We start from the raw sequence: 22934 nt of genomic DNA on the forward strand, positions 1-22934 counted from the left end.
AACATATTTTTTTGCTGGGGTGCGTGTAAAATTGGCCAAAATCGATCAGGCTGAGGCGAATCATTGCTGTGGGCGGCGGAACCAGCGCCGTAGCACGACAGCGCCACCGTACCAGAATTCCAAAATCGACTAAAAGAGTTTTGGGCACCGATTTTAGATTTTTGGAGTATTTTTATATACGTGCAAGTGTTTTGGATTCCGCAGAAAAAATTCAGGAAATCCAATAACCGTTAAGAGGCGTAGCATACAGCGCGACGTCTCGAAATACCGATTCGAGTAAGGATCCCTCACCTTATTCCCTAGTACGGTAAATTGAGGCTTAACAAGTATAATTTTGTGTTTTTGTTAAAAGTTAGAAAATCCTAAAAATAATTATATGTCACTAGTGGAGACAGAATCGGTTAGTTCATGATTGTTCTGATTTTTTGTTTGTTTTCCTGTACTGTCTTACTTGTTTGTTATCATATTATGCATGTTCTTAATTTATAGTTTCAATGGTCTTATCGATTTATCTGATTTATTTGGTTATCTGGTTACTCGATTCCTTTTATGATAAGTTATATCGTTTGCATAAATGTAGTTTAATTAATCTGTAAATATAATATGAGATATTGGTATGCGTTTGTTATTTGTTTTGCTTGATGAGAATCTTTATGTGAAAGATTTATTGGGTACTTAGAGAAAAGGCGAACGGACACAGTACATAGGAAATCCTACCATGAACGTCACATCAGTCGAACAAGGCTGGGAAGTCCCATACTGGAAAAATTTTGGAGATATGATTCACCATCATACTGGACGGGGTATTGAGGCGATAGAATGTTTAGCACCCATTATCGGACGGGATATGCGGACGATCAATTAATTGTTAAAATTTAATATTGGGTTCACAAGTATAAGGATATCTCTATGGACCCCTATGGGTACCAGTAAGCAGGTAAGAAAGGAAAATTATCGTCACTTGTTCTCATATGTGTGAAAATGAAAAGTTATATAGATATAACTCTTTATAGGTTGTTTTTGGAAAACTCATAATGATATATATCAAACAAACGTTTTTATGATAAATGCATTTAATTAAAGCAATAATTCTATTTGTTGTTTTTATGATTTTTACCAATCTTCAGTTTTCTCTATCTGTGATTAGTGTGATATTTTTATTGGGTTAGTGTAGCTCATTATTTCATTAACTATTTCAGATTAACAAGATCAAGATTCAGATCTCGATCAGTAAGAGGGTTGTGAGTAGTTCAACACCCAAACTTCTTTCAAGTATTAGTGAAGGTTGTCATACAATACTTATTTATTTGTTTTTTTTTAATTATTGTTGTCTTTTAGAATGAATATTTTCATAATTTTATTGATCATTTTAAATTATTGTGTAAAAAATATAAATTTTAATTTTAGTATTTACTTTCATATTTAAATTATAAATTTATTTTCAAATTTAAAATTTTGAGTGTTTACAAATAGGAATTGATATATATATATAATTAAGATATATATTTACTTTAGTTAATTTTATAATAATAAATATATTGTACACAGTTAAATATTAGAATAACTTTATTTTTCATTAAAACATCTATTTTATTTATATGATGTGTGTGTATATATATATATATATGTGTGTGTGTATATAAAGTTTAGTTTAGGTTGTACTTTTTCATTTATGCAAAAGTGATAGTTGAAAGTTAAATGTATAAAACAGATATATGTTATGTTATGATATATTTTTTCAAAAAAAATATACGTATATATTTATATGAATGTATATATATATGTAACTAAATATTATACCTATATATTGTTGAAAAGGACTAGAATGGTTGTTAAGTGTGAATTCTATTTTTTAAAATCCTACCCAGTGATTAGATAGTGATAATATATGTAAATAGAGGAAAGGGTCATTAAAATCAATGTATATATATATATATGTATGTATATGTGTCTTAAATATTTGTGTATGAATTTAAAGGAAGATAGAAAATGGTCTGCACACCGGTGGACCACCCTCCGTCATGTACGCGTCTATAATTAAATTTCTTTAATCATTGAAGATGACCTTCTTACGTGCTTAGTTTCTTGTTGAGAAAATTTCCATTTTGAACCTCTTGAAATTTCTATGATTATATTGAGTTTTTTTTTTTTTTTGTTTTTGGAAATAAAAGTAAGAGAGTATTATTAACAAAATATCAAATAGTTACATTTTATATACGAGTAATTACAAATCAATCAAAATATTAAAGAGCTCAAAAACATAGAACCAAAAGAGTGGATCAAGTATCTCTAATAACACTAAATTCTTTCATAATATCTTTAAAAGCTCTCAAGTTTCTTTCCTTCAAAACCATCCAAACCAAAAAATAGAAAGTGAAATTATTTTGTTCTTTTTACACACCCGATCCCAAGCGCACAACTCCTCCCTCACACTCCCAGCTACCACCCAGTTTAACCCCAATAATAATTTGTAATCCATAGACCAAATATTCTTCCAGCCACCGCCCAATTTAACCCCAATAATTTATAAACCATAGGCCAAATATCATTGGCAGCAGGGCGCCACAGCAAAATATAATTACAATTACAAGTCTCCTCTTTTTTTGCACAAGAAACATCTATTAATTAGAATGTTCCCCCTTCTTCTAAGCATATCAATAGTTAAAATACACTCCCTGACAGTTTTCCACGCAAAAAAAAACAAAAAAAACAAAAGGGCCATTCTAGTTGGAGCATTCGACCTCCATATTTGTTTATGCGGGAAATAGCTAACCTCTCCAATCCCCCGACTAGCTAAATGCTTGTAGTAAGAGGATAGCGAAGCAAAAAAATTCAATCTTTGCTCAGTTTCCATATCATTTCGTCCTTCCCGTTCCCCAGGCTGAGGCCAGCTAGTAAATTAAAGCAGATTGCAATACTCTTCCACCTCACAGTCCTTAAGGGCTTTTTTCCCACCTACACACACCAATCCCCACCTGTAAAAATGAAAGGAAAACGATCCTTTAAACTAGAGTCAGCTCATCCCAAAATTTGATTATGTCACCACTGTGATAGCGATCAAATGCACAAAAGCTCAAATGTTGCTAATCAAGAAGGCCAAGTTTGTGAAGATGATAATTTGATCAACATTGCCGGTCCAATGACACGTTCAAGAAGAAAGAAAATGCAAGAAGTCTTGAAGAATTTAATTAACACAAATCTTTCATTAGAATACTCCAAAGCCCACAATGCGAAGTTCAGAATTGTGAATTTCATGATCATTTCAGATCATGGGCCAATAAGGGCTAATGGGTCATATTGGGTTGATCAAGACAATCATTTTGGCCCATAAATTAGCCTAAAATTAGTGCAAAAGCATGGCTGGTTCAAGACTACATTCTTTTATCAATTATAGTCAATAATAATGACTTGACTTTGAAGTTGAAGGACATCAATAAATCTGATCATTTATGAACAAGATTGGTGTCTTTAAAAGTATTAAAATTCTTCATTGGATGATGGAAAATCAGCATGGAGTAAAAAGAAGTCAACCTTAGAAAAATGAATTCAAAGAAGACTAGAATCCCAAGTCATTAATTAGTCTTGAATTTTTCTTAGTTTCTATTTACAAAGTTAATTTTAAGTAATTTACTTTTGAATTTCATGCTCCCTATGACCTATAAATAAGGATGCATTCTACTTGTAAAAATGAGATTGAAATTATATACTTGTTAAGGGTTTTCCTTAATTTACTAGTCTCTTTGAGCTAGTTTGGGTCTTGCAAGTTGCTTGCAAAACTTATTAGGTTTATCAACTAGGATTCTTCCTCCTAGTTGTGGCACCTTGGCCTTTTTTTCTTTCTCTTCTGTGATTCAAAGGTGATAGGTTTAATATACCTATTATTGTTGGGTTCATTAGATTTAGGGGTGGGCAATAGTAATTCAATTTTTCTACCTTTTTGTGATTCAAAGGTGATAAGTTTGATATACCTATTATTGTTGGGTTCATTAGATTTAGGGGTGGGCAATAGTAATTCAATTTTTCTACCTTTTTGTGATTCAAATGTGGTAGGTTTGATATACCTACTGTTGTTGGGTTCAAATAGGTTGGGTTGGGTTCAAATAGGTTGGGTTGGGTTGCTTAGAAGATTTTCATAATTCTTTGTTTTGGTGTAATTCAAAGGTGTTGAGTTTGATATGCTCAATGTTGTTGAATTCATCCAAGATTGAAGATTGGCTTAACTAGATCATCAAGGACTTAATCAATGGGTAACCGTTGCTATCATTTTTGGTATCAGAGGTAAGTTTTTCTTGATTCATTTGATCAAAAGTAGCCGTGAAAAAAAAAATATTGATTCATTTGATCTTTGGAAGTACTAACATCATTTGTTTTAAAGGTTTCATCACCTTTGAATCGGTTCTTCCTTTCTTTCTTTCTTTTTTTCTTTCATTCTTCTTGATTTTCCTTATTCACTTTGTCCTTCTTTGTTCTAGTTGTTTTTGCTTAGTAAGTGCTATTTTAGCATTTGTAAAACTTGAACAAATTCTTAAAGGCTTGCAACAAGGAAAAGAGTGGTAAGAAATGAGTGAATCTATCCCCCACTATATTAAGCCGAGAGTTACATTTGGGGAGTGACATTTTAGGAAGGGAAACAAGGGTGTGAGTATTTAAACTTTTCATTTCCTATGGATACAACAGAAATGGAGGCACCACAAGAAAGCTTTGAACAAAAGGCTTGGAGACAACAATTGTTGAGACAATTCAATCAAACAATGGAGACGGTGATGGAGTGCCTGGATCAACTCAAAGCAAATTTGCAAAGGAATGCAAGTAGGCATGAATCTGATGAAGAGGTTCAATCCGAAATATCTAAAGGAAGTAGGAGGAGAAGGAATAGAGATAGAGTTGATGACAATCTCAAAAGCATCAAAATGACCATTCCTACATTTCAAGGCAGAAATGATCCCGAATCATACTTAGAGTGGGAAGTAAAGGTGGAAAAAGTCTTTTCAATCCACAACTACTCGGAAGAAAAAAAGGTAAAACTTGCATATCTTGAATTCCAAGGTTATGCACTAACTTGGTGGGATAAGTTGAATGTCTCTAGAAGGAGAAATAGGGAACGACCTATTGGCACTTAGAAGGACATGAAGGCAGTAATGAAGAAGAGATTTGTGCCCCCTCATTACTATAGAGACTTGTTCAATAAGTTGCAAGGCATAACTCAAGGATCAAGGAGTGTGGAGGAGTACTATCAAGAGTTAGACATGGCTATGACCAGAGCCAATATTGAAGAAGATCCCGAGGCTACTATGGCACGTTTCTTGGGTGGTTTGAAAAGGGAGATTGCTGATGTTGTTGAATTGCAGCATTACATGGATTTGGAGGAAATGCTTCATATGGCTGAGAAGGTAGAAAAGCAATTAAAGAAGAAGAGTGGTTCAAGTAAGTTTTCTTCTACTCAATCATCTTAGAAAGGAAATAATGTGAATAAAAAGGATGATGTGAAGAAGGTAGAATCCAAGAAATTTGAGCCAAAGAGTTTTTTAAAGGATGGTTTAAGTAAGAGCTCTTCTATTTCTAAACTCACATGTTTTAAATGTTTGGGAAATGGGCATATTGCTTCTCAATGTCCTAATTCTATAACCATGGTTATACTTGATGATGGATCTTATGTGAGTCAAAGTGAAGGGGAAGATGAAAAAGAAGCCAATTCATGTGAAGATGAAGGTGATCAATGTGAATTCAGTGGTGATGAAGTTCTTGTTATTATGATGGCTTTAAATATGTAAGTTCAAGAAAAAGAGGCCCAAATGCACAACATATTCCATGCAAGATGCAAAGTGCAAGATAAGGTATGCATGCTTATAGTTGATGGTGGAAGTTGTACTAATTGTGTAAGCACTTATCTTGTAGACAAGCTGGAGTTGCCAATGATCAAGCATCCTGCACCATACCGCTTGCAATGGCTCAATGATAGTGGAGAAATAAGGGTGAATCGGCAAGCTATGGTAAAATTTTCTATTGGTAAATATGAGGATGAAGTTCTTTGTGATGTAGTACCAATGAGTGCAGGTCATATTCTACTTGGACGACCATGTGAGTTTGATCGTGAAGCTAATCATGAAGGCAGATACAACAAGTACCGAATTGTTCACAAACAAAAGGCTTATACTCTTGTACCTTTGACACCCCAGCAAAGTACATAAAGATCACATGAGAATGAGGGAAAAAAGGCTTAAATATGAAAGTGAGCTGAAAAAGCCTAATGAGTATGTTGAGAAAAAGCCTAAGGAGTGTGTTGAGAAAAAGCCAAAAGCAAGTGAGAAAAAAGGCGCTTTCTTTGCTAGCATAAGAGATGTAGATAGGGCCATAAATTCTCACAAACTAGTGATTATGCTTTTGTACGATGAAACTTGTTTGGTTACTAATGAGTTACCTAACGATTTGCCTTCAGAAATTGTTGGTATTTTGAATGATTCTGCAGATGTGCTACCCGAGGAAGTGCCCGATGGATTACCTCCAATTCGAGGTATTGAGCATCAAATTGATTTCCAACTCGATGCAACTATTCCAAACCGTTCAGCATATAGAGTAAATCTGGATGAAACAAAAGAACTTCAAAGGCAAGTTGATGAATTGTTATCTAAATGACAAATCTGTGAGTCTCTAAGTCCTTGTGCTGTTCCTGTGATTTTAGTTCCAAAAAAAGATGGTACATGGCACATGTGCATTGACTGTAGGGCTGTTAATAAAATCACCATTAAGTATCGTCATCCAATTCCTAGATTAGATGATATGCTTGATGAGTTACATGGTGCATGCATTTTTACAAAAATTGATTTGAAATCTGGATATCATCAAATTAGATTAAAAGAAGGTGATGAATGGAAGACGACCTTCAAAACAAAATTTGGTCTTTATGAGTGGCTTGTTATGCCCTTTGGTTTAACTAATGCCCCAGCACTTTCATGAGATTGATGAATCATGTTTTGAGGCGTTTCATTGGAAAATTTGTGGTTGTTTATTTTGATGATATTCTGATTTATAGCAAGAATATGAGTGATCATATTGAGCATCTTAAGTTTGTTCTTGCTACTTTGCGTGAAGAAAAGTTGTATGCTAATTTGAAGAAATGTACTTTTTGTGTGGAAAAAGTAATTTTCCTTGGCTATGTGGTAAGTGCTAATGGTTTGAGAGTTGATGAAGCAAAGATTGAGGCTATTCTTGACTGGCCAATTCCAACAAGTGTGACTGAGGTAAGATATTTCCATGGGCTTGCTAGTTTTTATCGAAGGTTTGTTAAAGATTTTTCAACAAAAGCAGCCCCTCTTAATGAGTTGGTAAAAAAGAATGTAAAGTTTGAATGGGGTAATTCACAACAAAAAGCTTTTGATCAATTGAAACATGATTTGACTAATGCAACCGTTCTAGCTTTGCCTAATTTTTTTAAAATTTTTGAAGTTGAATGTGACGCTTCAGGAATTGGAATAGGTGCTATTTTGCTTCAAGAAGGCCGACCACTTGCTTACTTTAGTGAAAAGTTGAAAGGAGCTCATTTGAATTAATGATAAGGAGCTTTATGCTGTTGTGAAGGCATTAGAAACATGGCAGCATTACCTCATGCCAAAAGAGTTTGTGATCCACACTGACCATGAATCTCTCAAGTATCTCAGGGGATAAAAGAATTTGCATAAGAGGCATACTAAGTGGATAACATTCATTGAGACTTTTCCCTATGCTGTGAAGTACAAAAAGAGTAAGGAAAACATTGTTGCTGATGCACTCTCTCGAAGGTACACACTTTTTGTTACCTTAGATGCAAAAATCATGGGATTTGAGTACATTAAAGAATTGTATGCTAATGATTCTGATTTTTCTCAAATTTTTGAAACATGTGAAAATGGAGCTTTTAATAAGTTCTACAAAAATAATGGTTTCTTATTTAGAGAAAACAGATTGTGTATTCTACATTGCTCTTTAAGGGAGTTACTTGTACGAGAGGCACATAGTGGTGGATTAATGGGGCATTCTGGAATTTCTAAAACTCTTGATATCTTGAATGAACATTTCTACTGGCCACACATGAAAAGAGACGTTGGAAAGCTTTATGGAGGATGTGTTGAGTGCAAACGAGCAAAATCCAAGTCCCTTCCTCACGGACTTTACACTCCACTGCCTATACCTCAATCACCTTGGATTGACATATCCATAGATTTCATTCTAGGGCTGCCTAGATCACAACGAGGTATTAATAGTATTTTTGTTGTGATTGATCGTTTTTTTAAAATGACACATTTTATTCCTTGTAGAAAATCGGATGATGCAAAGCATGTTGCCAATTTGTTCTTTAGAGAAGTGGTTCGACTACATGGGGTTCTTAGAAGCATAGTGTCCGATAGAGATGTCAAATTCTTGAGTTACTTTTAGAAGACACTTTGGGAAAAATTGGGAACCAAATTGCTGTTTTCAACCACAAGTCATCCTCAAACAGATGGACAAACGGAGGTGACAAATCGAACTCCTGGTACACTCCTAAGGGCAATCCTCAAAAAGAATCTCAAGAGTTGGGAGGATTGTGTACCAATTGCTGAATTTGCATATAACCGAACTATGCATTCATCCACATGTTTATCTTCTTTTGCCATTGTTTATGGTTTTAATTCACTAACTCCTTTAGATCTTTCTCCTCTGCCCATAAAGGAATATTTGAATCTAGATGGGGTTAAGAAGGCTGAGATAGTCAAGAGCTTGCATAAAAAAGTTCAGGAACGTTTGAAGCACAAAAGTGAGCTAGTTGCTACAAGGATCAATCGTGAACGAAAGGAAGTTGTCTTTGAACCCGGAGATTAGGTTTGGGTTCATATGAGGAAGGAAGTTGGATTTGCCCGGTGGGTTTGGAATTAGTAATACTTTCAATGTTTCTTATCTCTCTCCATTTGAAAATGATGCAGGACACGATTCGAGGTCGAATCTTTTTAAGGGGGTGAGAACTGATAGCGATCAAATGCACAAAAGCTCAAATGCTGCTAATTAGAAAGCTCAAGTTTGTGAAGATGATAATTTGATCAACATTGCTAGTCCAATGACACGTTCAAGAAGAAAGAAAATGGAAGAAGCCTTAAAGAATTTGATTAGCACAAGTCTTTCATTAGAATGCTCCAAAGCCCACAATGCGAAGTCCATAATTGTGAATTTCATGACAATTTTAGATCATGGGCCAATAAGGGCTAATGGATCATATTGGGTTGATCAAGACAATCATTTTGGCCCATAATATGGCCTAAAATTAGTGCAAAAGCATGGCTGGTTCAAGACTACACTCTTTTATCAATTCTAGTCAACAATAATGGTTTGACTTTGAAGTTGAAGGACATCAACAAATCTGATCATTTATGAACAAGATTGGTGTCTTCAAAAGTACTAAAACTCTTCATTGGATGATGGAAAATCAGCATGGAGTAAAAAGAATTCAGCCTTGGAAAAATGAATTCAAAGAAGACTAGAATCCCAAGTCATTAATTAGTCTTGAATTTTTCTTTATTAGTTTCTATTTCCAAAGTTAATTTTAAGTAATTTACTTTTGGATTTCATGCTCCCTATGACCTATAAATAGGGATGCATTCTACTTTGAGCTAGTTTGAGTCTTGCAAGTTGCTTGCAAAACTTATTAGGTTTATCAACTAGGATTCTTCCTCCTAGTTGTGACACCTTGGCCTTTTCTTTTTTCTTTTCTGTGATTCAAATGTGATAGGTTTAATATACCTATTATTATTGGGTTCATTGGATTTGGGGGTGGGTAACAGTAATTTAATTTTTCTACCTTTTTCTGATTCAAAGGTGATAGGTTTGATATACCTACTGTTGTTGGGTTCAAATAGGTTGGGTTGGGTTACTTAGAAGATTTTCATAATTCTTTCTTTTGGTGTAATTCAAAGGTGTTGAGTTTGATACGCTCAATGTTGTTGAGTTCATCCAAGATTGAAGATTGGCTGAACTAGATCATCAAGGAACGATCTTAATCAACGGGTAACCGTTGCTATCACACTGGCTAATTTCCAATTCAAGATTATACTGATTTTTTTTATAAAAAAAAAAACTAAAATGAAAATTATGTTGTTAATTTGTAGATTATTATACAATTTATTTGGTTTAGATTTCTTAAAAGTTTCATTATTTTCCTTTTTTTACAATGTTTGATTAATACTTAAAATACTATCAATTCATACTTTCAAATACAAAACAAGTAATTGATATTTCAAGAAAGGAAAAACTTTGGGAAATACTAGATTGGTCTATGTATTGTTTTTAATGTGAAAATGGAAGAGTTTATTTTTTAAAATTTTATATTTTTAATTTTTTTATTAAAATTAAATTATTATTATTTTTATATATCAATTTATTTTATTTCATCTTAAAAGTCTTTAAAAAATTGAATTTCAAGTTTATCTTCACACATTATAACACCCACAAAAGTTAAAAATCAAGAACACTATAATTTAAATTAGACATAGAATTAATTTGTAATTAAAATATTATTTTTATTCAAAAGTTTTATCTTTTTTTTTTTTTTTACATACTGTAAAATTAAAATTGAAATTAAACTCAAATTTTTTTTTTTAAAAAAAAAGAAACTATTTTGTACTGTTTTGACCATTTTCACAAGAACCCATCAATTTAGAGAACATAAAGATTAATTTTATGCAGTAAAAATATGGGCAAAAATTCAATAACATATATGTATACATATACATATACATATACATATACATATATATATATATATCCTGTATTTTATATCACTAAGTTACAAAGTCGTGGGCGTTTATATTTCCCACATGTCCTTTCATATACCTCATATATTGATGCATACAAACATTAAGTATTATATTCTGTTTTTGCCTCTTTTAGTCTCAGGTCTATTTCTAAAACTAAGTTTTTTATAAATATATACATACAAATTTACTTAAAATCCGCCAAGGGAAAAGAGAAAAATATATATATTTCTTAATTTTTTAAATTTTTTCCTTATTGTTTGTAAAAAGACTTAATTATTTTTTTATATTAATTAACTAATTAAACTATCTATATAGATTACTTGTATTATTAGATTTAATTAGTATAATTAATTAAATTTTTTAAAAATTAATTCAATAATATCCATACCCAAAGCAATGTAAGTAGCAACTATCTCATTAAAGAATATAATAATATCTATGGTCCCAATTTATAAAAAAAATTGAATTATAATCAATTTGATTTATAAATCAACTCTACCTTGCTAATAAATTGCATATAAAAAAAAAAGTAACTAAATATATTAAACTTGTAAAAAATAAAATACCAAATTTTACAAAATATAATATGTATATATATACATACACTCACACACAAGTAGTCAAGATATTCTTTATTAGAATCATAACCCAACAAGAAATTCACACTGCAACTTCACTCTCAGATGATTAACCCAATCTAATCCTATAAATAATCCCCACACCTCCTAATTCTTCACCTTTTATCCTTCATATCATACAACCCCTATCATTATACACACACACACACACACATCTCCTTTTTCTCTCTCTGAAAATACATCGATGGCGGAGAAACCCAGCTCTCTCGTCTTCACCGTTCGAAGGCAAAAGCCAGAGCTGATAACTCCGGCAAAACCAACTCCTCACGAAACAAAACTGCTCTCCGACATCGACGATCAAGAGGGTCTTCGTTTTCACATTCCTGTAATTCAGTTTTACAGAAACAATCCCTCCATGCACGACAAGGATCCAGCTAGGGTTATCAGACGTGCATTGGCAGAAACTCTGGTGCATTATTACCCGTTCGCCGGTCGTCTCCATGAAGGTCCTGGCCGGAAACTTATTGTGGAGTGCACCGGAGAAGGTATTCTGTTTATTGAAGCTGATGCTGACGTCACGCTTGGTGAGTTTGGTGATGATCTTCGACCTCTATTTCCGGGCTTAGGGGAGCTTCTTTATGATGTTCCTGGTTCATCTGCAGTTCTGGGCACTCCTCTGTTGTTAATTCAAGTAAGTATAATCTCTTTATTTTCTTTAAATAATAATTTTTTTTTTTAATTTTTAAACTTTTTTTGTTCATTTTTTATAAAACTAAATTATATAAATACTATAATGATTTTTAATTGTTAATTTAAAAATTACATTTAATTGTTAATTCAATTATTAAAAAGAAGATAATTATTAATTCAAGTAAGTATAATCTTGGGTTTTTTATTATATATTCAAATATAAAAAGATTTTAAATAAATATTCATGAAAAAAATAGTCATGCTAACAATATATTCTCCACCTTATAAAAAAGATTTTAAACTATGAAACTTAAAAAAAAATCTAAGTATTAAAAAGTATATCAATTGATTAATTATGCATAAATTAAGTAATTTATATATATATACATATATATTTAAAAAAAATAACAAGATTCATGTAATGGATGGTATCCTGTTAGAGTCATGCCAACTTCGCATGTAGTTGGCCTTTTAGCACAAGTTACTCAGTAATTTTGATTTATATATATGTATGTAAAGTATTCAACTATATACAATTGAATTTTAATTTTTGATTTCTTTAAAAATACAATAGGTTACACGCCTGAAGTGTGGCGGCTTTATCTTCGCTCTCCGCCTGAACCACACCATGAGCGATGCATTTGGTCTCGTCCAGTTCATGACTGCTGTGGCGGAGATGGCCCGAGGAGCAAACTCTCCCTCTGTCCAACCCGTCTGGGAAAGACACTTACTAACCGCGAGAGACCCGCCGCGAGTGACCTGTGTTCACCATGAATATGACGAGGTGGAGGACATTAAGGGCACCATCATCCCTGTCGATGACATGATCCACCGCTCTTTCTTCTTCGGTCCTACTGAAATGGCCGCCATTTGTCGTCTCCTCCCTCCTCACCTTCGTCGCTCTTCCAACTTCGAAGTCCTAACTGCGTGTCTATGGCGTTGTCGTACCATCGCCCTCCAACCGGACCCGGAAGAAGAAATGCGGATTATATGCATCGTTAACTCCCGTACTAAATTCAACCCACCATTACCCACTGGTTATTATGGTAATGGGTTCGCTTTTGCTGTTGCTATAAGTCAAGCAAAGAAAATACATGCAAACCCATTAGGGTATACTTTACAGTTAGTGAAGAAAGCAAAAGGGTTGGTTACAGAGGAGTACATGAGATCGGTGGCAGATTTAATGGTGGTGAAGGCTCGGCCGCATTTCACGGTGGTTCGGAGCTACCTGGTGAGTGACGTGACCCGAGCTGGATTTGGGTCAATAGACTTCGGCTGGGGTGAGCCAGTGTATGGTGGTCCGGCGATGAGTGAAGTCGAAGCGATTCTGGGAGTGGCGAGCTTCTATGTTACGTTTAAGAATAAGAAGGGAGAGGAGGGGATTCTTGCGCCATTATGCTTGCCAGCGCCGGCTATGGAGAGATTCGTGAAGTTACTGAATGAGATTTTGAAAGATGAACCAATTGATTCTTCTGAAGAAAATAATAAATCAGTGTTTATTGTGTCAGCCATGTGAAATATGAGTGAGTAATTAAGATGTATTATGGTTATGTATATTTTGTTTGGAATGTATATTTGCACGAATTTGGATATGTAACTTAGTTTTTGTTTATATATATATATATATGATTTTAAGTTTATAGATCTGACGAGCCATGCCTCAAAGAAAGGCTGGGTGTCCTCCCACTATGTTCTCATCTCCTTGTCATACAACTCATAGGACAAGTAGACACATGAATAACTCATTGAGGAAAAGCTTAATTTTAAGTTGTAGAAATTAATCCCTAAATCACGCACCATTACAATAAAATATATCAAAATAAAAAAATATATATAAAATTTAATGTGGTTCGACAGTATATCTACATCTACGGATAGAATCGACAAAAAAAATTTATATTATAATCAGTTAAAAATACATCAGTAATAAACTAGCAAACCTATATATAGAAAGATTTGTGAGATTTTTACTTGTACAAAACTCTTCATAATATATATCAAATATTTCTCATGATAAATACAAATTATTTTCAAAATATACATAAAATATCTACTATGATAAATGCAAAATATTTTACAAAAAATATATATAAAATATTCATTAGGATAAACATAAAATATCACAGAAAATATACATAAAATATCCACTAAAATAAACATAAAATATTTTACAAAATATATATAAAATATTCTCAAAATATACATAAAATATACTCTAAGATAAACATAAAATATTTCACAAAATATACATAAAATATCCACTAGGATAAACATAAAATATCTCACAAAATGTACATAAAATATCCACTAAGATAAATATAAAATATCTCACAAAATATATATGTATAATATTCTCAAAATTTAAGACACATCAATATATATGAGTTTATACGTCTCTATAAATAACTATATTCCCGTATCCTTCTAATAGTGAGCCTTGCCCAGAAGGAAATCTATCTCTAATTCGGTATATGATTATTGATTTAAAAGGTATCTTATGAAGATAATTGTATTTTAACTAGAAACGTAACCATACGTGTTAAGTATTGTGACATGTCTCCTGCACATCTTGATCTTCTTTCTGTTTAACTTGTTTTTAATAATTAAATAGTGAGCTATAGATACTCAGTAAGTAAAATTTAGAAATTCAAACCAAACGAATAGAAATTAGTACACCAAATTCTCAATCACCTTACACTCCAACATCCTACACTGTTTACCAATTTTCTACTCTTTCAAGTCCTATTCATACCTAGATTCTGGTTATTAACCTTCAATTAACTAATTTCACTACTTTGTTAAAATTTTCATTAATTATTCCTCACTCTATACCAAAACACTCTATAAAATATCCTGATCCTCACTGTTCACATTTCCATTCACTAAGAAGTTTAAGAATCACTCAAACAAGTATATACACAACAATCTACAGAGACCACACACACACACATACACACATCCCATCTAGGATATTTTGCTGCCACCACTAGGCATAACACACAATCCATTTAAGGTTTCACCCCTCAGCCCCGATAGGTAGGCCAGACACACACAACCCCCAGGTTTGGAGCATGTCAAATATGTTCGGGTGCTAGAGAACACCCTACAAGTGCTGCACTGTTAGCATTCACACCCTCCTCCCTTATTAGGAAGTTTAAGAATCACTTAAGAAGTATATACGCAACGATCTAGAGAGATCACACACATACATCTCCCATCTGGGATATTCTGCTACAAACTGTAGACATAACACACAATCTGTAACACCTAAGTGTTATTATTTTTATTTTGTAATTATTTGAATTTTTTTTTATTTTTAATTAATTTAATTTGATTTAATTTAATTTAATTTTATGAAAATAAAAATAATAATAATGATAAAATTGGGTAAAAATATTATTTGGATTTAATTGAAATTGATTTTGGAAAAAATAGGTGAAATTTTGGATTCTGGAGGTATTTTTGAAAAGAAAATCGGAAACCGGGGGTCAAAACGTAATTTAAAAAAGTTGTACCACGTCAGCAGCCACGTCAGCGGCCCGGTCAGCAGCCCCGGCCAACCAGGACCCGCCGCGTGGCAAGGCAACGCTGACCAGGGAACGGGCCACGTAGGCACTCGCGTGCGCGCGATCGGACGACCCAGATCCGTTTCCGCGAGCACGGACGGTCCAGATTGCATCGCGATGGACGGCCCAGATTTAATCCCAATTAAATCGCGATCGAACGGTCCATATTTAATCTTGATGGATGGTTGTGATTAAAGGACAAAGGGCATAAATAACCCCACCCACACCTGACCACAAAAATCCTAGTTGCCAGTGCCTCGCCGGAGAAGAAGAACCAGACGCCGGAGGAGCCGGCCGCAGCCACCCGCCGCCGCATCGGGGAAGTTTTCGACCTTCGATCGAGGTAAATTTTCTCCCTCTTGCTCGTTTTTTGATGCTGAGTCCGCCTATGGCCAAACCGGAGCCAAACCACCGGCCAAAAGGCCGAAAAACCCAGCCGAAGCCCAGCGGCGCCGCCGCGTCCCTCTTCGATTTTTGCCTCCGATGACGCCCTTCTCGGCCTCCGTTCGATGCAAATTTTATACCACTGTGATCACCATTCTTTTCTCTATAGGTTGATCGGAGCCAAACATCAAAACGCGACTCATGCCGGAGGAGCCGCCGCACCCGAGAGCACCACCGCCGGTAAGTTTCAGTTTTTCGTAATTCGGTCGAAAACGGCCAACCCGAGGCGAATCGCCGCCGCAAGCGGCGGCGCTGTCGCCAGAGCATGGCAGAGCCGCCGTGTCGGAATTGCAATATTGGCCAAAGGGGGCCTTAGGTCTGATTTAGAATTTTTTGGGACACGTGCAGGTACCGGTAGTGCGTTTCAGTTTCCTGGCAAAAAATTTAAGAAAATTAGGGACAGCCTGTAGGCGCACTGTAGAGTCGAATTCGGACCCCGAAAAACATAAGGACCCCTCACCCTATTTCCTATCACGGTATTAAAGTTAAATAAATAATTAAACTGTACTGTGTGACTTTATAAATGTATAATTGATTAAGGTTGCCAATGGAGCCCGAGTCTGATACAGTGTTGGTCTGTTATTGTTTGATCTAATTTCCAGTATTAAATGCAACATGATGTTTGATGTAATTATGTTATAATCTCGTATGCATGAACTATGGTTTCTTTTATTATGGTTTGTATTATGGTGAACCCGGTACTGTATTGTCTTATTTGGTGTCAATTACTGGTTTACATATTGTGTATGATTGGATGATTGAGATCAAGAAAAAATGGCAAAAAGGTTATGTGAATTGATAAATAAATAATGTGGACAGCCTACTAGATATCCTAGGAGATGGTGGACGGACCGGGTCCGTAGGGAACCCTACCGGGAATGAGGTCTCTCATACCGGACGGGGTATGGAGACCTTATGTGTTTTGGCGCCCATACCAGATGGGGTATGGGGACGGCCCGTTTCACCCTCATACCGGACGGGGTATTGAGGTTCATGATTTTGGCGCCCATACCGAACAGGGTATGGGGATGGCCCTAGAATCAGGTTATAAATGTTAAGGGTTCACGGGTAGCGGGACCCCTATGGATCCACATGGATACTAGTAGGCTGGTAAATGAGGAAAATATGTTGTTTAATGATTGAAATGCAAAGGCGTGGTAAGTATTATGTTATACAGTTTATATGATTTCATGATGATAATAATGTTATTGCTTTCATATGTCGTTTTCATGGATCTCACTGAGGTAAGTGGACAGTAAATGTTTTTATGTTGATAAACGAGTTTGTTATAAATTATACTCCATTTGTTATTTTTGTTTTCTACCCACCTTTACTTCTGTGGCGGTAAGATAGTGTGATATCTTTACTGGGATGGTGTAGCTCATTCCTTATTTAACCATTTCAGATCAGGAAGACATTGTTCCCGAGCCTGTTCCGCAGGAAGACGGCGAAGGGGACGCCTAAAGACTCCATAGCTATATTTATAGTTCTTATCTCGAGTATCTCTTTTAGTTAGTTTGTTCTTTCATGTTTTGAGTACGTTTTGGTTATTGTGTAAGGGATGTTAATCAAAATTTTTATTACGCTTCTGCATTTGACATTTTTAATACATATATTTCATTTAAATTTCCGGGGCCGTTACACAATCAATTTGAGATTTCACTCATCGACCTAGATAGACGAGCCACACACACACACAACACTCCTAGTTTTGGAGCATATGAAAACTTAGTGTGCCAGAGAACACCTTGCAGGTGCTGCACTGTTGGCGTTCCCCACCCTCCTTTGATCGAAGATACTGTTAATTACAGTGACTCAACACCTTCATACATTATATTTACTCACACAATCATAATCTTGCACGCATACACACATATATGGTCATACATGTAGTCACAAAGGATGTATTTGTAACAAATTGAACCCCTTATTTCGGGTTCTAAGTGCTCAACACTATGTACTACTAAAATTATATAGCACAATAAAATTTTAAAGTTTAAACAGTACATCCTTTACACATCAACTCAAAATATCCTATAAACCCATTTTATGGCCTAAAACAACTATCACTATAAAGTAAACAATCAACTCACAGAATAAAGTGAAACAATATCCTAACTAATCTTTAATTGTTCATGATTTAAGTCTTAATCGTCTTGATATAAAATGATTAATAAGAATAAGGTGAGCTATTTAGCTCATTAAGAGTACTAAAAAAAAACCTTCAACCGTAATAATAATCAAAGGGTAGTAGAAAACTGTAAAATAACCGATGGAGTACTCACTTTTAATTAAAAAAAATATTAGTGCGGTCGCACCCTTCCTTTTTTATGAAAACCATTTTATTACTTATTTTTTTATTAAACAACATTCATACACAAACATCAAGATATATTCAGAAACATAGTAAAAATACGATCAATTATTTATCATTCTCTTTCCCATATCTTAGTATTATTTTCTTCTACCAGTATCTTTGGGTCCCATAGGGATTCCTCATACACGTGGATACTTATATTTCTTTTACAAGTATCAGTCGTCCTTACGCCCTATCTAGTAATGGGCGCCACTTGTATCGGTCACTCCATACCCCATCTAATATGAGTGCTGCTTTTATCAATTATCCCTATATCATGTCCAGTAAGAGCGTCATTAACAATCTCACGATCCCGTTCAGTATGAGACTTCCTAGCACCGTACGACTGAGGATTATATCTACAATAGGGATCATCACCCTATATACTCCCCCCTGATATCGGTAATGATTTTATTCATCTCATTGCCATATTTTATTTTTATCAGCAAACCTACTCCGCAATGTGCATATATCTAATCAAGCTCATACAACTTTTCATTTTCAATCATTGAGATTCAGTGCATGTATAAAAAATAATGTCAGAATATGTAACTCGTAATTAGATAGGTATCGAAGGATAAATAATCACCAAATAGGATAAAACAAATATAATAAAAATAAACTACCATAAAATACAACATGATGAGATAAAATAAGTTAACTTAGATTCAAATAATACAAAATAAAGTAGAATAAAATAAAATAAGATTGATTCAAACGAAATAAAATATATAGAACATCATAATAAAATAAAATTTTATGAAATAAAATAAAACAATTAAAAACAAGACATCAAAGTTTTGCTTCATTGGTAACCTATAATTAGATTAATAAACAACAATATATGGTTAGATTGATTTTATTGGGTTAAGACTTCGATTAAAATTATTTCTATTCGTATTCCATTTTCAATCTATTCAACTCCAGTAACTCGAGTATTCTTGAGATTTTATTCTTTTTCTATTCAAAATATAAGATTTGTATTTAAACAAGAAGATTCACATCCAAATTACAACATTAGTTTATGTCCCGATTCACCCAACCAATTGACAACACACACACACACACACCCCCCATCATGCCTGCACCACTGTAATCATCGACACATGTTTACAGCTTATACATCAAAACAATTCCTCTTCATATAATTAGTACAATAGTATTCATAAAATATAAGTAGATAAATAATAATAATAAACTGAATGAAAATAAAATAAATAAAAATAAAACTAAAAATAAAAAAAAATAAAAATAAAAATAAGATGAATAAATTGGAAAAACAAAATCAAACTAATTTTTCTCCATAGGCAACCTTGAATCCAATCATCAAATAATAATTAAACAATTTAAATTCGTTCTTATTTTCAGTTATGACTTCGATTAAACCGTCATAGAGGGAGGGATTAAGGTATTCTTACCGAAGTCAGAAGCTGACCATGCTGTCCCAAACAGCCGCCGATCGTAACCCTCTTCCGTGTCCCCTATTTCTTTCTGTAGTCACCCTCTATCGGCTACGGTTTTGGGGCCAACAATAGTGAATCTTAAATACCCTTCCTTGATTAATCCCAATAGTTCGATCGAGCTCGCGTGGTGCAATGGAGGTCGTTCGATTGGGGGGGAATCATTAAGGGTATTTATAGCATTTCTATCCATGAGCGCTTCTGACCATCATATATTTTCCTAACAAATCGAGGCCATCTATTGCGCAAATCGTTGGATTAGCTCGCGATGGGATCAGGGTCGTGCACTTGGTAGCCCGCGGATCGCCAGCGTGGCAGTCACGCGTGGAGCATCTGATGTCACAATTGTCACGCGACACGATCTGATTAGTCACGTCGGTGAGTCAGTCAACTTGCATGGCTTATTTTTCTAAAATTGTAAAATGTCCCATAGTCACCTAAAATCTTTACAGATGAGTCCTTTTTAATTATCAAATGACCCTGACTTCAAAATTTAATTCTAAAAAGTTCTTAAATTGATTATTTTACTTTCTTCCACATTTTTGGTGGATTTCAATATTTAATTTACTAATCTATTTATTTTTAAATTGTAAAATGTCGTATAAATAAATCTTACACTTTATTGAATCATGAATATTAAAACTCTCCCCCCTTGAAAGAAAATTTGAACCTCCAAATTGCTGTAACACATCAAATAAGTGAGAGTGTTTAGCTTCTAAAATCTTATTCCAGTTCCTACTTAGCTTCATCCTCATAGTATTTTTTTTTTTCATAAGACTTTGACAAAAGAAATTATTTTTTTGCGAATGACCTTTTCCTTTCGATCTAAGATGCGGATGGGTATATCTTTATAAAATAGATCATCTGAAAGTGGAAGTAGCTTGAAGGATAAGACTAACAAGAGATTGTGGTTATACTTACGCATCATGGATACATGGGAGACATTATGAACTTTAAATAGTTTTAGTAGCAATGTTATCTTGTAAACAGACGTATCAATCATGTCCAAAACCTCAAATAGTCCAATAAATTGAGAGTTTAGTTTCCCTCTCTTTCCAAACATGGCGATATCCTTGAGAGGAGTGGCTTTAAGAAAAACGCAATTACCTACCTCAAATTTTAAATTCCTCTTTCGGGTGTTTGCATAAAATTTGTTATCTATTTTGAGATGTTTGGATATTTTTCCTAATTTTTGTGATTTTAATTGTGGTTTTATCTACTAGATTCGAACCGATCAACTTTTTATCTCCTACTTTCTCCCAACAAATTGGTGATCTGTAGGACTGATCATACATCCTTCATAAGGGTCATGCCGATGTTATTTGATAACTGTTGTTATAGGTAAACTCTATTAATGACAAATGATCATTCCAATGGCCTTCGAAATCTAAAACACTAATCTCAGTATGTCTCTAATGTAGGAATGGTTCTTTCATACTGACCATCTATTTGAGGATGAAATGTTATACTGAAAGATAACTTAGTTCTCATGACTTGTTGAAAGCTTTCTAAAAATCTAGAGGTAGATATAGGATCTCTGTCTAATATCGCCGATACAGGAACCCCATGTCGTCTAGTTATCTCCCTGATGTAAATTCTAGTCAACTTGTCCAATAGGTTTGTCATTTCATAGTTTCTCAACTAGCGTTGTGGCCTAAACAATCTTTGGGTAATCCCATCACAAAATCTATTGTAATATATTTTCATTTTCATTTAGGGATTGACAATGATTAAAGTAGCCCACCTGGTCATTGTACTCTACTTTAACTTGTTGGCAGGTAAGACACTTAGAGGCAAACTCAGTAATATCCTTTTTTTCATACTACTCCACAAAAATCAGGGTCGTATGTTTTGTTATATTTCGGTATTACTTGGATGTATAGTGAACTTCAAGCTGTGAGCCTCTATCATACTATTTCATTGTAACTTGTTATTATTAGAAACGCGCAACCTGTCTTGAAACCTAAGCAACTCATTTTTAGAAACCTGAAATTCTGGCTTCAAACTCTATTCTATGTCCTTTAGGATGACTACTAATGTGGGATCAGTTAACTGAGCCTCCTTAATCCTCTAAGGGTTAAATATTACACATTTACTTCCCAATACAGCAACTGATTACTCTTAGGTATGTCCCCAAGATATGATTCGTTAGTTTGTTGTATTCTCATTTATTCCTTGTTGGTTTAAAAAACATTCTTCTGTGTGTTTAAAATTTAATTTCTGAGTGTCTACTTGAGGATCCATCTTGATGTATTTGTATAACTTACAAATTTTATGTTCCAATTTAAGAATAAGGAAACAATATGTGAGGGGTATTTAGGCTAAGGGTTCTGTTGTTAGAACATATTAGCAGAGATATTCTTTCTTTAGGAACTTAATTTAGGAGGGACAAGGTCCTTCAATAAAGAGTTTCTGATCAAGTAGACTTTTCTTAAGATGTTTAGCTATGTGTTGAGAATAAAACATAATGACAAATGGCTAATGAAGGTTTAGTGTGGTTAATTTAGGTCATATGAATTTTAGTAATAATCGTATTGGATCTACAGTTGTCTTTTTCTTTCTCTTTTTTTTTTTCATGGTTGGTCAGATTCAACGAACATAACTTTATCGATAGTTGGGAAAATTTGAGGTCTTTTCTGGATGAAAGAGTAATGAGGTCAGATAATCTCGTATTGTAACCAGTCTATGGTAATATTAGGGTTCATTATAAGGTTCTTATTATACTTGGTTCACTTATACTGACTTTTGACATATATATATATGTATTTAACATTTATTACTTGATTAGCCTTTCTTAAAGTTCCCCTGAAAGTACGTAGTGAGTTATGGAGTCTATAGTTATCATAGACAATTATTAGGAGTTCCTTAAGTGAAAGATCATTTAATAGTCTTGCTAGTAGTGAGAAAACTTGATTTTTTTTTAGAGTTCTTTTAAGGTTAGGTATTATACTTTTTTTTTTGTCTTCTGTCATTTTCATGTAATTGTTCATAAGTATAATCTTAGGATGTGAATCTCATGTTTATCCCATTAGTAATTTCCCGTTGTCAAATCAGGGAGAAATATTTCATGTGTGGTGGGTTAT

The 22934-nt window shown here is 34.0% G+C and overlaps 1 protein-coding gene across 1 annotated transcript; it reads left to right on the forward strand.

Annotated features, from left to right (window-relative positions):
- Positions 1 to 11392: 11392 nt before the first annotated feature.
- Positions 11393 to 13622, forward strand: LOC110825152 (benzyl alcohol O-benzoyltransferase-like). The gene is made up of 2 exons (XM_022055614.2): positions 11393 to 12026; positions 12600 to 13622. Exons 1-2 carry the CDS (start codon positions 11580 to 11582, stop codon positions 13539 to 13541), a joined length of 1389 nt encoding a protein of 462 aa, XP_021911306.2. The 5' UTR covers positions 11393 to 11579; the 3' UTR covers positions 13542 to 13622.
- The last annotated feature ends 9312 nt before the right edge of the window (positions 13623 to 22934 follow it).

This window comes from Carica papaya, chromosome 6 (assembly GCF_054855325.1).
Source record: "Carica papaya isolate Zhongbai chromosome 6, ASM5485532v1, whole genome shotgun sequence".
Classification (NCBI taxonomy): Eukaryota; Viridiplantae; Streptophyta; class Magnoliopsida; order Brassicales; family Caricaceae; genus Carica; species Carica papaya.

Coding starts and splice junctions, on each gene's coding strand:
- LOC110825152 (XM_022055614.2), top strand. CDS start 11,580: ATGGCGGAGAAACCCAGCTCTCTCGTCTTCACCGTTCGAAGGCAAAAG. Junction 12,027..12,599: donor CTCCTCTGTTGTTAATTCAA/GTAAGTATAATC, acceptor AAAATACAATAG/GTTACACGCCTGAAGTGTGG.